Below are 13,546 nucleotides of genomic sequence, written 5' to 3' on the forward strand. Positions count from 1 at the left end.
AAAGGCCAGTTTGGTAGTCGAGATCCAACGGTAGATAAGGAATTTGTTCTAGAAAAAAGACAACAACTGGGGAAGGCAGACAGGCCCCAGGCTCTCCAGGGACCCTCCCTGCTCAGGTCTCATGGCAGGTAAGAAGCACAGAAGGCTGAGGAGCTAGAGACACACAGCTAGGGTGCTGGGGTCCAGGGGCCAGAGGCTGAGTCCCTGGAAGTTTGGCTTTGGTCCCTTCTGACACATGGTGGATCTGCAAGGAAGCTCAATGAAGTGGGGGGAGGGGGTGGTGGCAAGAGGCGTAAGTGGCCTGATGGGTGCATGGATGTTGAGGGGGCCTGAGGGGTGGATGGGAGTGTCAGATCATAGCTTGGCTCCCGGAAGAGGTGTGGGTGTACCTGTCTTCGTGGGCCTGTCTGCATGTCTGCACCTGAGTCCGCGTCTGCGTGTGGGTCCCTCTGAGTATGTGCAGGCTCATGTGTCTATGGGTGCCCCGTTCTGCTTCTGTGTCCACACCCGGTGATGATGTGTCAGTGTCTGTGAGGTCTGTCTGTGAGCTGGGTGCACCTGGACACCTGCTTATCTGTGGGTGGCTCTGGATGGGGACCCAGCCGTGTGTATCTGGCTGTATCAATATCCTGGCGTGTGTCTCTGATTGCATGCATGTGTGTGTCTGATTCTTTTTTTTTTTTAAAGTTTTTTTAATTTAATTTTTATTTATTTATGATAGTCACACACACACACACACACACACACACACACACACACAGAAAGAGAGAGAGAGAGAGAGAGAGGAAGAGGGAGAAGCAGGCTCCATGTACCGGGAGCCCGACGTGGGACTCTATCCCGGGTCTCCAGGATCGCGCGCCCTGGGCCAAAGGCAGGTGCCAAACCGCTGCGCCACCCAGGGATCCCCTGTGTGTCTGATTCTAATCTGACGTTCATGTCACAGTGTCCGTGTGTCGGGGTTTGTCTGTTGTATCTGCTGGGGTGTGTCTGTGTCACTGAGTGTCTACATCCCAATGCCTCTGATTGTGTGTCTGTGTCCCTCTATATCTTTATTTGAGTGAATGTGTGTGTGTACACACACGTGTGTCTTCTGGATCTGGGTTTGATCCATGTCTGTGTATCCAGGTAAGCTGTGTCCTGCTGCAACTCTGTGTCTGTACCTGCATGTGTACATCTCTGTGCCTAAGTGTCTCTATTACCCGAGGTCTGATTATGTGTCCAGGTGTGTCTGTGTGTCCCGGTCTAATTGCATCTCGCTGTCCCCTTGCTGCTCTATCCACTCCCCCAGGGGGCGCCCTTGCCCATCCACTACTCCCTCCCTCCCTCCGGCTCCTGCCCCTGGGGGCACCCTAACTGGCGGAGCGGGGCAGCCGAGAGCTTGGGCCCAGCCTGGGCAAAGGTGGCCCCACCAGGTCCCCGCCTTCGGCGGCGGCCCCGCCCCCTGCCCGCCCAGCGAGGGCTATAAGTTCACATCTCTCCCAGGCTTGCCAGTGCTTGCCCGACAGTGGTCGCACTTGCAGGGTCCAGCCACCAGGCAAAGGAGCCACCGCCACCACCTGACCATGGCCGAGGGTGAGTATGAGGGTCAGCGCCGCCACCACTCGGGCGCCCTGCGCCTGGCCATCCCTCCCCAGTCTCAGTGGTCCTGCCTCTGCCATGGGAGGGGGGTGATAAACACCTGGCGGTGGGGGGGGGGGGGGGCTCAGTCCCTAAGTCCCCAGTTTGGGAGTGACGGGAAGGCGGGGCTGGGTGAGAAGCCCCTGGGTCCCAGTCCTGGCCCAGCTTGGGCCCTTACTTTCCCCATCCCCAGGGCAGGATCATTAACCCCTGCCTCCCTGGATCAGATGAGGCAACATGAAGGTGTGTCGTGAACTGTAAAGTACTGGGCCACTGAATCGCTGTCTCTTGTCCTCAGTCAATGAGTGAGGCTGGGTCCCTGCTGCGTGCCCGGCGGCACAAAGCTATGTGGAGGGGTCTGGCCCAGCCTCAGAACACTTGGCTTTGGTTAGCTCCTGCCAGCTGGGAGGAGGTGTGCACGTCCTCCCTAGTGGTGTGCAAGCGATGCCTGGCTGACTCCTTGGCCCTGGTGGCCAAAGAAGAGGTTCCAGCACCTGATGGGGACCTGGGCTGAAGGCAGACCTGCTCTCTAAGGTCCCTCCAGCCCTCGGGTTCTGCGACTCTGGTCTTTGGCCACTTGTTGATTCTCAGTTTTCCCTCCTGTAAAATGGATGGCACTGCCAGCTCTTGATATATCTGTGAGAGCCATGAGGAGTGGAGAAGGGGTGTGATTAGTTTCTTACCTGCTCCCCGCCCCCTACATGCACATGCACACGCGCGCACACACACACAGGGGCTGGGAGGGATTTCAGCAGTGGAGGTTGTCAGTGCACTAATGCTGCTGGCCCCTGTGGGGTGGCTAACTCTTGGGTCAAGTCCATTTGAAGATGGTCTCTGCACACGGTGGTCCCTGGAAGGAGGTGCAGGAGGGGGGAGAAGGAATGTGAGGAGGGACATCGGGGGGGCGGGGGCCATGGAGAAGGGAAAGGAGGGAGGAACCAGGACCTGCCTGACCTGCTGTGTGACCTTGAGTCCCCTCTGTCCCTCTCTGGGATCTGCTCCCCAACATATGGGATTGAAAACCAGCTCAGTGCTGGCTGTAATGGGTGACCTAGGTGGCCACTTGTCTGCACTGCATTTTCCCATCCCTGACCCCAAGAGAGGCTTCGTGAGGCCGGGAGACCCTGGAGATGCCCGTTGTGATAAGCTACGTGCCCTCTTACCACGGTGGCTACTTCCTACAGGGGTCCCACTGGCCTGGAAGACCTCGGGTCCTTTCTCAGTGCAGAAATCCTGTGATCTTATTGCTCAGTGTTTTCTGTACCTTTGGAGCTGGGTGTGATTTCTGGAAATCCTTCTTCAGACAATCGCCCAAGAAATCACCCCACCTGCCCCAGCCCAGGAACTGACCATCTCTGTCTGGTCTCCCAAGAGACAGTGGTGGTCTCTTTCCTGCTTAAACTTTCTGGGATAGAAGTTTCCAGAAACAGTGTTTCCCCACCCCAGCAGGGCGGCAGGAAGTTTTCCCTGGAGGCGGGGGACGTCCCACATCTGAACAACACAGGGGTGGAAGGAGGGGAAGGAAGCAGTGGGGGGATGGAGGACAAACCCTGAGCTGTGAATGAGGTGGTTTCCAAGTGCAGGATCCCCAACCTACAGCCCTGCATTCAAATCCCAAGGCCTCCGCTTGCCGTGGGACCTCCCTCTGCGCCGTGGAGGGGTGCTTGTACCTGTGTGGGCAGAGTGGCTGTGAGGTGTGAGTGGAGATGAGCCATGTCAGAGCCCTCCCTCAGCAGTCACTGGATGCTCTGGGATATTCCTTGGCAGAAGCAAGGGACCTGGGTCGATGCCCCAGTGGAAGGACCCAGTTGCTGGGTGACTGTGGGCAAACCGTGCCCCTGGCCTCCGCTGGACCACACACTCTCCAAAGAACCCACAACTCTTCCTAATCGTGACCTTGAGCTGGTCAAGATTTATGAGGTTTGCGCTTCCCTCAGACCTCCACCAACCACCGCCCCGGCCTCCGCCCTGGTCTTCAGCTCCCTCTGAAACTATAAACAGAGCTTTCACATGCCCGACTTGTGCCCTGGGCCGGGCCTTGGGGAAAGGGTGCACAACCTCCTCTCCTAGTCCTCACAGCGGCCTTTTGAGACTTCAGAGGAGGCCCAGAGAGGGAGAGAGACCTGCCCAGGATCACACAGCAGCACAGCAGGATCAAAATGTAGGTCCAGAAGATGCCAAACCCCCTGTCATTTTAAAAACCTTTTTATTATGGAGAATGCTGAACATAGATCAAAGTAGAGAGAAGTTTAGAATAGTTTTTTTAAAATCAGGATCCAGGGATCCCTGGGTGGCGCAGCGGTTTGGCGCCTGCCTTTGGCCCAGGGCGCGATCCTGGAGACCCGGGATCGAATCCCACGTCGGGCTCCCGGTGCATGGAGCCTGCTTCTCCCTCTGCCTGTGTCTCTGCCTCTCTCTCTATCTCTCTGTGACTATCATAAATAAATAAAAATTAAAAAAATAAAATAAATAAAATAAAATCAGGATCCAGGGCAGCCCGGGTGGCTCAGTGGTTTAGCACCGCCTTCGGCTGGGGGCGTGATCCTGGGGCTCCGGGATCGAGTCCCACGCCCGGCTCCCTGCATGGAGCCTGCTTCTCCCTCTGCCTGTGTCCCTGCCTTTCTCTCTCTCTCACTCTCTTTCTCTCTCTCTCTCTCTCTCCCCCTCTCTGTGTCTCTCATGAATAAATAAATAAAATCTTAAAAAAAAAAATTAAGGATCCAGAGGAGGACCGCACAGCACAGTAAGCCCAAATGTCTCTTTAGTTTCTCTTAAACTATAGTTTCTCCCTTCGACTATGTTTTTCTCCATGCAATTTATTTGTTAAGGAAACCGGCCCCTCCGCCAGTTGTCTCCCAGAGTGTCTCTGTCGATTGCGTCCCAGCGCTCAGCTGAACACGTTCCTCACTCCATATTGCCGGTAAATTGAAAATTGAACCTAAAAGGCAGAGCCCGTGCAAATAACCTACGCCAAATACTATTCCCCACCTCATCCTTTTTAAAAAAGATTTTATTTATTTATTCATAGAGACAGAGAGAGAGAGAGAGGCAGAGACACAGGCAGAGGGAGAAGCAGGCATCATACAGAGAGCCCGACGCGGGACTCGATCCAGGGTCTCCAGGATCACGCCCTGGGCTGCAGGCGGCGCTAAACCGCTGCACCACCCCACTGGGGCTGCCCCCCCACCTCATTTTTGCCAAAAGAATCCTTCAGTAATACCAGAATAGCTCACCTTGAAGTAAGCATGTGTGACGTGCCAGGCACCGTATACCCAGTGGTTCATGAGGGTCCTGTGGACAAGGGAGCAAAGTGATGCCCAGAAAGTGGACTTGCCCGAGATCACACCGCTGGAAGGTGGCAGAGACCTCTCCCAACACGCCCCAGTGGGCATGACCTTGTGACCTGGTCATGGTCAAGAGTTGGGGACGTGTGGCCCGGCTAGTCCCGGGGAGACAGGGCGGGCTGGGAGATGGGGAGGGGGCAGGCTGGTAGCCATTCTCTAGAGAGGGCTGGCTCCCCGATGGCCCCGGGGGTCCCCACGTCCCGGGAGTCCTGGCATCACAACCGGCTGACGGAGGCCACCCACCATGGCTCACGCCACTCCCACTGTCTCCGTAGATCTGGTTCTCGAGAGATGTGACCTGGAGCTGGAAGCCAATGGCCGTGACCACCACACGGCCGGCCTGTGCCGGGAGAGGCTGGTGGTGCGGCGGGGCCAGCCCTTCTGGCTGACCCTGCACTTCACCGGCCGCAGCTATGAGTCCAGTGTGGACAGCCTCACCTTCAGCGCCGTGACGGGTGAGTAGCTCCACAGCCCCTCGCCCGGCCTGACCTGCTCTGTTCTGGGATTCCCGGCCCCCTGACAGTGGGGCACGCGGCTCCGTTCCTCTGCCCCGCAAGGAGTTCCTAGCAGCCAGCAGCCCCATTTAACGGATGAGGGAGCTGAGGTCCAGAGACTGGAGGGATGATGCCCGGGGCCACGCAGCCTCATAAACAAGAGGGCTGCACACCCGGGTTCCGAAAACCTGTTATCACCAAGGGATGGGGCTCAGCTGCCTACCACAAAGGTCCATCCAGATCCTGCCCGCTCTTCCTCACATCAAAACAGCTTTCCAACAGCTACTTCCCCAAATCCACAGAGCCAGACCAACCCCATCGGGTCCAGGTGGTGGAGAGAACCCAGTTGGCTCCGTCTCTCTGAGGGGAGCATTTCATATTCCCATAGTTCCTTCTCCAAGCCTCAGGGGGCTGCCTCAGGCTGGGGAGCTGACAGACAGACAGACAGACCTGGGCCCTGGTGCAGACTGAACTGCCTACTTGCTGCGTGACGTTGGGCAAGTTGCTAAGCCTCTCCGAGCTTGAGTTTTATCCTATGCAAAGCACTCGTGGTGGAGGGTTGTTAGGGCGGAAGGGCTTGCCATGGGGGGAGGGCCTTGTAGACATTAGCAGCTGTTGCTGCTCTTGCTCCAGGGGGTCCAGGCATGGGTAAAGGGACGTTGAGGCCCCAGCCACCCCATCCACAGATGCCCCATGCCCCCAGTCTTCTTGAGTTGCCACTCCAGGGAAAGGGGCCTTGAATGCCAAATCTCCTGGATTTGGTTTCTAGAGGGAACCACTCCCTTGAGGTCAGCTAGGGGCTGCCTGGCTGGGACTCTGCTCAAGGGTGAGAAAGGCCAGTTCTTTCTGAGACCTATGAGGGCACAGAGAGCAGCAAACAGGCTGAGGCCTGTATTTACCTGGCAGCCCTGTGATAAGGCTTATCAATGCGCCTGCAGACTGGCCCTGGATATCCACCCCAGGCCTTTCCTCCCTCCCCTTCCCCTTCTGGCGGGATACACCCACTATCCAGGGGTGCCCCCCTCTGACACACAACCAGCACCTTTGGCGCCTTTTTTAACTGACCTAAGGAGCCTCAGGAACTTCTGATCTTTCTAGCCTCAGTTTCTTTTTCTGTAAAGTGGAAGGTTGTAATGCATAACAGGATACCCTGAGAAGAGCCAGGCTTGGGGTGAGGAGAATCACAGCAGCTGTAGAGCACCTACCATATGCATGCTTGTCCTAAATCCTCCCATCTCCGAAGCATAATGAGACCCTGTTTTACCGATGAAAATACTGAGGCTCAGAAAGGTCAACTTACTTGCCCAGGTCACACAGTGAGTGAGGGACAAAGCAGGATTCCACCCCTGGCCTTGCTGTGGGCTGACAGTCCTTTATGAAAGGGAACAGTAGAGGAGCTGCTGGTGGGGGCTACCTGTGACTTCCCACCTTCTTTCTCTTCCCCCACTCTCAAGGCAGCCCCTTTCTTTCTTCTCCTCCATTCATCTAGGCAGGCTGGTGCCAGGTAATTAGGCCCTAGGTTCAGGGTTGGGGTAGGGACAGCTGCTCTTCCCAACCCAGCAACTAATCTCTGTTCTCCAGTGTCCACCGACTTATCTCAAGCCCTAGCCAATCTGCCCTGATCACCTCTGCAGCCCTGGCAGGCAGTCTCAGAAGGACTCTATCTCTGCAGGCACACAACTTCCCTGTCTGTGTTACCAAGAACTCCGATGGGCTGGGAAAGCCTGAGGGACAATACCAGGAAGCCAGACCTTTCACCTCAAAGCCTGGCTGCAATTAGCACCCAGCCCCATGCCTAGCCTGGGCACCCTGCTCTTATGCTGGAACATTCTAGCTTGGGATCAGCCTGGCCTACCTCTTTCGAGAAACCGAGGCCCGGAGAGGGGAGAGAGCTGGGGAAGGTCACTCAGCGAGCAGAGTATGTGGCCTGACCCTGCACACTCCGAGGGGCTGTGTGTTTCGCCTAGATAGTTGGGAGACCTGACAGGCTCTGTTATGGGGTACAGACCACAATAGACAAACACTATTCCTATTATGGGAATGAGGGAGGGGGCTAGGGTTGGGAGGGTGAGTGGGGTGGGAATGAGGTCAGCCTGAAGAAATGGGAAGAACTTTTATGAGGTTTATAAGATGGCTTTCCTCTGGAAGTTTCCCTCATCCACTCCCCACTCCCCAACCTCCACCAACCACGGTCTAGGAGAGTCCCCAGGACTCCTCACTCTCCAGGTCATTTAGGCCCAGAGAGGTCCCTGAAGCATCTCCGGCCCCACAAAGAATACCATGTGGCACGGCAGCCAGTGAGTATTCGAAGCCAGCTTACAGGCACAGTGGTGGGACAAGGGGGACAGCCTGTCCTCATCCCCCCACCCCTTGCCCAGGGCCCTTTAGAAGAAAGGGGTGTGCATGTGTGCAGTTGTCCCAGGATGGGGAGAAAGGGAAATGTGTTTCCTGATCTGTGCTTGACAGGTGGTATGTTGACAGTGACAGTGGCCGTGGGCCCTGGCCCCGGCTCTTACCATGGTGACCAGATCATCGATTGTCCAAACAGGGGCATTTCGGAGAATGAAAGAGCACCATCGAGAATTATGCCAGGGCCACAGCTGTGAACTTGGACTGTCCCAGGCAAACTGGGCCATGTGGTCGCCCTGACTTGGTCCCTTTCGGACTCAGTTTCCCTATCTGTAAAGTGATTCAGTTGAAAGAGTTTATTTCTACATTTCATTCCAGTCCTCAAAATCCGTCGTTTAGCCTGAGGATTCTGACTTTTAATAGCAACTTTTGGTGCCACGGAGGAATGCTCACGTACCCTGCATGATTACCATGCTAGTCATTGTCTGGAATGCTTTCTATGAAGTCTCTGCAGGTCCTCTAAACTGTGCTAGGATGTGGAAGTGACGATAACAAACAATAGCTATCATTTATTGAACACTTACTGGGTGCCAGGCACCATGCAATGTACTGCTATCTCTTTAAGCTTTACTGTGACCTTAAGAGGAGGTATTTGTAATTGCCTGTAACTAAGCCCATTTTACAGATGAAGAAGCTGAGGCACAGGGATGCAAAATAGCTTATCCAGGGTCACAGCCAGCTTCAGACTGAGAATCAGACCTTCCCAGACATGAGTTCTAAGCCTATTTTCTTTTTTTGATGAGAAAATTGCCAATCAGAGAGGCCTGGTGACTTAGCCCAGGTTACACAGCACTCTGAGTAGGGGAAACCAGACCCGAGCTGGCTCTTGGGGGCCCAGTGCTACCCAGATGCCAGGAGCATTTAAAGGCTTACAGTCGACTCCTGGCACCCAGACAGGGCACTAGAAGCCTGTGTCATGCCTGTTAGTTCAGGGTTATATTTGGGCCTGGGTGTGGGTGGGGCTGGAGGGTTGAGAGGAGGGGGTGGGGTGCAGGGAGCGAACCCCTCAGTGCACAGGCCCCCATATTGTCAGCAGCAGGTGGGCAGAGCTACAGGGAGGGGGACTGAAGAATAAAAATAAACTTTCCTGGGCAGTTGCCCAACCAGGCAGAGAAGGTTCTGTTTCTCCTCTCAGCCACCCAAGTCCAAAGTGGATGACCAGCCCCTCCTTGCCCTCCCATGACTCAGACCCGCCTGCACAGGCAGGGCCTTCCCCCCACCAGAAAAAGCAGAGGAGCTGAAGGCAAGCTCCCTGTCTCACTGGGCCTTCAAGAGCCCTTCGAAGGAGCATGGGCGTGAGAAGCACTGTGGAGGACAGCCCAGAGTCTAGAGACCCGGGCTCAGATGCTAACTTTGCCCTGGGATATCCTTGGGAGACCCTCCTCTCTCTGAGACTCAGTTTTCTTACCTGTACAGGGGGTCTCAGGGGCAGCAGGAAGTGCCAAGGCACTTCATGAAGTGTAAAAGGCTGTGGGGTGGGGGTGGGGGGGTCATGACTCCTCCTTGGAGCTTCCCATGGAGACACGGAGGTCAAAAGCCAGAGGGGACACTGGGGAGACAAGCCAGCACCCGACAGAGAGGGGCCTCTCAGGCTCCCATGGAGACATCAGAGGAGGACCAAGGTCCTATCCTGCTCAGAGTCTGAGCTTTTGAAAGGGGAAGCTGCACCCTAGCCCATAAAGGACCCAGGTGGGGATGCTCCCCAAGGATTCCTGTTCGTGCCACAGGTAGGCACACTGAGCCCAGAGAAGGGGACAGGCTTGTGTGAGACCCTGCTCCAGGCTGAGCTGTCCCCTCTCCCAGGAGAAATCCGTCTGCTTGGGAACCCGCTGTGTGCCTGGGGCTTTTCACACCTTCTCACAGGACCCCGCAAGGTTGGGGTCCAATCTCCACTTTCTAGATGAGGAAACCAAGTCTCCAGGAGATGAAACCTCTTGCCAAAAGATCCCTCAATGGTCCGCAGCAGGACTAGGCATCAGAGCCGGACCCCTGGGACCCCCGGCATGGGCCTGGCCCCTGCCAGCCTGGCTCCCTCCCCGCTGGCCACAGCGGGCTCACAGCCACTGCCTTTTGTCTGTCAGGCCCAGACCCCAGCGAGGAGGCCGGGACCAAGGCCCGCTTCTCCCTGTCCAGTGCTGTGGAGGAGGGTGCCTGGACGGCCGTGGTGATGGACCAGCAGGACAGCGTCCTCTCGCTGCAGCTCAGCACCCCGCCTAACGCCCCGGTCGGCCTGTACCGCCTCAGCCTGGAGGCCTCCACCGGCTACCAGGGCTCCAGCTTCGTGCTGGGCCACTTCACTCTGCTCTTCAACAGCTGGTGCCCAGGTGAGCCTAATGATCCACGGGGTGAGGGGGGGGGGCAGGGGCGGGGACAGGGCTACACCAGCCATGGGGCACTGAGGGTGGCGGGGAATGAGGCACAAGAGACAACAAGGCGGATTGAGTGAAGCTCCCCTCCATGTAGGACCACGCTCCCATCCCACAAAAGCCCTGTAATATGAGTATTCTTCTTACTCCCCTGACACAGGAAGAGACAGGCACTTGGAAGCAAAATGATGTGCCCAAGGCCCCACAGCTCCCAAGGCATCTCACCCCATGTCTGAGGCCCATGTGTTCCCCTAGCGTTCTGACCTGGGCATGGAGGTGTCTTGGGTTCACAGTTTCCTTCCTGCTCCTGCACAGAGAGGCAGAGAGGCCTTGTGGGTGGGCCCCAGCCTAAGAATGGGGTGTCCCTCCTCGAAGCCCAGGCCCAGCCACAAATTCTGGCCTCTCCAAGTATCAGACAGCCAGCTTCTTGCTGGGCTGCTGCTTTGTTTTTTTCTTCTCCATTTTGGGGCATTTTATAACATAGTTGAGGGGAAATATTTTTTTTATTTTCTCTTCTACATATTTTGGCTTTTATTTTTAATTATAACAGTAAGACATGAGGATGTCCTCTTTATATAAGCTGTAAGTACTGCAGGGAAACAGCCCCCACTTTGACTCTCCTCCTTGGGGAACAGCATTATTAGCTGTCTTAGGGGACTCATCTCCTTAGATTTGATGTGCCTGGAGACACTGCCGCAGTAATGGGTTTCTCTGTCCCTCTTAACCATAAAAGGATCGCACGGTATCCATCAACCCACAACTTATTTCACTTTTCCCTCTACCATACATCCTGGGGATCTTTCCACACTGCTGTACATACACATCTGTTTGTTCATTCATTCTTTCTTTCTTAAAGATTTTTATTTATTCGAGAGAGAGTGTGTGCCCATGAGCAGGGTGGGGGAGGAGCAGAGGGAGCAGGAGAAGCAGGATCCCTGCTGAGCAGGAAGCCCAACAGCCAATGATCCCGGGACCCTGGGATCATGACCTGAACCAAAGGCAGACGCTTAACTGCTTAACTGACTAAGCCACCCAAGCACCCTGACTTCTTTATAAGAGCCCCGAGTGCCCCATATCTTGCCAGTGTAGACAGTTCATTGATCAGGACTCCACCCAAGGACATGAGGTGGGCCCCAGTGGATCCTCCCAGGAAGGGTATGACATGGAGCACCCTGTTCACATGCCCTGGGGCCACATGGAATGGTTGCTCAGGACAGAGGCGGCCTTGCCGGACCTCGCTGTAGACTTGTTTTGATTTTGTCAATCTGCAGAGCTTACAGGGAGTTGGCAGCCAGGCCCATGGCAGCCCTCCCGGCAGCAGGAAGATGCCGGTGGCCCCCCATTCACCCACACTGCAGGGTTTCGGAGTTCAGGGAACAGGGAGCGAAGTTCTGGGGATAGCCCCTTCCTCTGGCCTTTCCTCCAGCCCTGCCCCATCCTCACCCTGCGGGTTGGCGTGGCTGTCAGCCAAGCAGCACAGTGACTAAAGTGACCCGACATCTCAGGGTGGGAGCATGGAGGGGGTGTGGAGCTGGCCCTGTGGAGCCAGGAAGCTGGCCTCCCTTGGTGGAGGTGGGGGTGTTGGGTGGGAACTCTGCTGTCCCTTTGGGACCTGCCCCTGAAACGAGATCCTTCTATCTCTGAGCTCAGTAAGGACCGGAAGGAGGACGGGAGTGAGTGCCAATTATGTGTGGGACCTCTGGTCCCCAAAGCCCCCACTTTGACCAGCAGAGCTGGGAGGAGGGCACAGTCCCTAACACCTGTGTCCGGGTGGCGACAACGCTCTCAGCCCCATGACGAAACACCATGAGTTTCCCTTTCTCTTTCGTTCTCTCTTCCACCCTGTCAGCTGACTTATTACTACAGAGTTCATTTTCCAGAAGGCTAATTTTTCTTGCGGTCCTCAGAGCCCCAGCACAGGATGTATAAGACAAAAGTTGCTTGGCCACTTTCACATTTGCCTGTGGGGGCTGCCGATGGGGCCTGAGAGAGCGCAGGGCCGACAGAGTCCAGGGCCCCAAGGGGCTGGAGCAGCTGCATTCCAGGCCAGTGGCACAGTATTTTTAGGGACCTGTAAAAATGTTTTGATTTCTTTTAAAATCAGAAGAAAATATGAAAGTTTAGGTCAGAGAATATGTTTTAATTTGTAATATTAATATATTTGCCATTATACCAATATAGTATATATATATTTACTTATATATAAGCATATTAAATATTATTAAATATTATTAAATATTTTATTTATTTATATTTATTTATTTATTTATTTATTTGGAACAAAAAATGCACAGGGCCCACCAAAGTCATAATGTAGCTCTAGATGTCCTCTTCCCAGCCTCAGTTTCTTCACCTGTGAAATGGAGATGGTAAAGGCCAGCTTGACCTTTGACCTCCCACCATCTGGCCCCGACTGCCCCAGCCTTCTTTTCTGTGGTCATCAGCCATGGGGAACTAAGTGCCATACTAGCAGCTGTCCCTTTGTGCTCTCTGGTCCTCTGCTTAGAATGTCATCCCACCAGACTCCAAGGATCTAAATTTTAGTCGTTTATTAAGACAGCATTCACCAGCCACCTACTCCAGGGAGCCCTCCCTGACCATCCCTCCCTCCCACCCCAAGCTGGACAAGATCCCACTTCCCCTGAGCCACAGTGACCCTAGTAGGCTTTCTCTCTGCCTTGAATCAAGGTCCTTCTCACACTGGCTCCGGGCTTAACTTGCAAAGCACCTTTCCAAATCTGCATCCCATGTTACCCTCAGGAACTCCAGTGAGGGGGGTGGAGAGGTGATCTCTCCAGGGTCCCACAATAAGTGAGCATCAGCTAGGAGATTCCTGACTCCTGACTGAGTGCTCCTCTATCTCTTGCATTGGCATTGGTTTTCCAGCCTGTAAAATGGAGCTTTCAAGGTCCCTTTCTCATAAAGCTCTTGCAGAGGTTAGATGTTAATATACATCAGACACCTACCATAGACAAGTGTTGGAGGAATGGCAGCTACTGGTAATTCTAGCTGAAAACACCTTATCTCATGGATATAGGATTATTAATTAATGGTTAGCTTTTCTGATTCAAAGATAGAAGGGCCTCTGAGACTCCAGCCTGGCCCTGGGTTTTGGCACCTTGGCTGCCAAGTCTGTGGGGACCCTGTGCCTTACCAGACCCAGAGCTGAGGCCCCTTCCCTCCCACCCCCAGCGGATGCTGTGTACCTGGACTCAGATGAGGAACGGCGGGAGTATGTGCTCAGCCAGCAAGGCTTCATCTACCAGGGTTCAGTCAAGTTCATCAAAAGCATCCCTTGGAACTTTGGGCAGGTAAG

At 54.9% G+C, this 13,546-nt stretch overlaps 1 protein-coding gene across 1 annotated transcript in view; it reads left to right on the top strand.

The window, feature by feature from the left end:
• The first annotated feature begins 1,415 nt into the window (after positions 1–1,415).
• Positions 1,416–13,546, top strand: part of TGM2 (transglutaminase 2) — a 31,787-nt gene continuing 19,656 nt past the window's right edge. Inside the window, exons 1-4 of the mRNA XM_041732863.1 lie at positions 1,416–1,572; positions 5,237–5,416; positions 9,946–10,188; positions 13,423–13,541. Coding sequence (XP_041588797.1) covers positions 1,563–1,572; positions 5,237–5,416; positions 9,946–10,188; positions 13,423–13,541 — 552 coding nt within the window. The 5' untranslated portion in view covers positions 1,416–1,562. The remainder of the gene's footprint in view (positions 1,573–5,236; positions 5,417–9,945; positions 10,189–13,422; positions 13,542–13,546) is intronic.

The sequence above is a fragment of the Vulpes lagopus genome, chromosome 18 (assembly GCF_018345385.1).
Source record: "Vulpes lagopus strain Blue_001 chromosome 18, ASM1834538v1, whole genome shotgun sequence".
Classification (NCBI taxonomy): Eukaryota; Metazoa; Chordata; class Mammalia; order Carnivora; family Canidae; genus Vulpes; species Vulpes lagopus.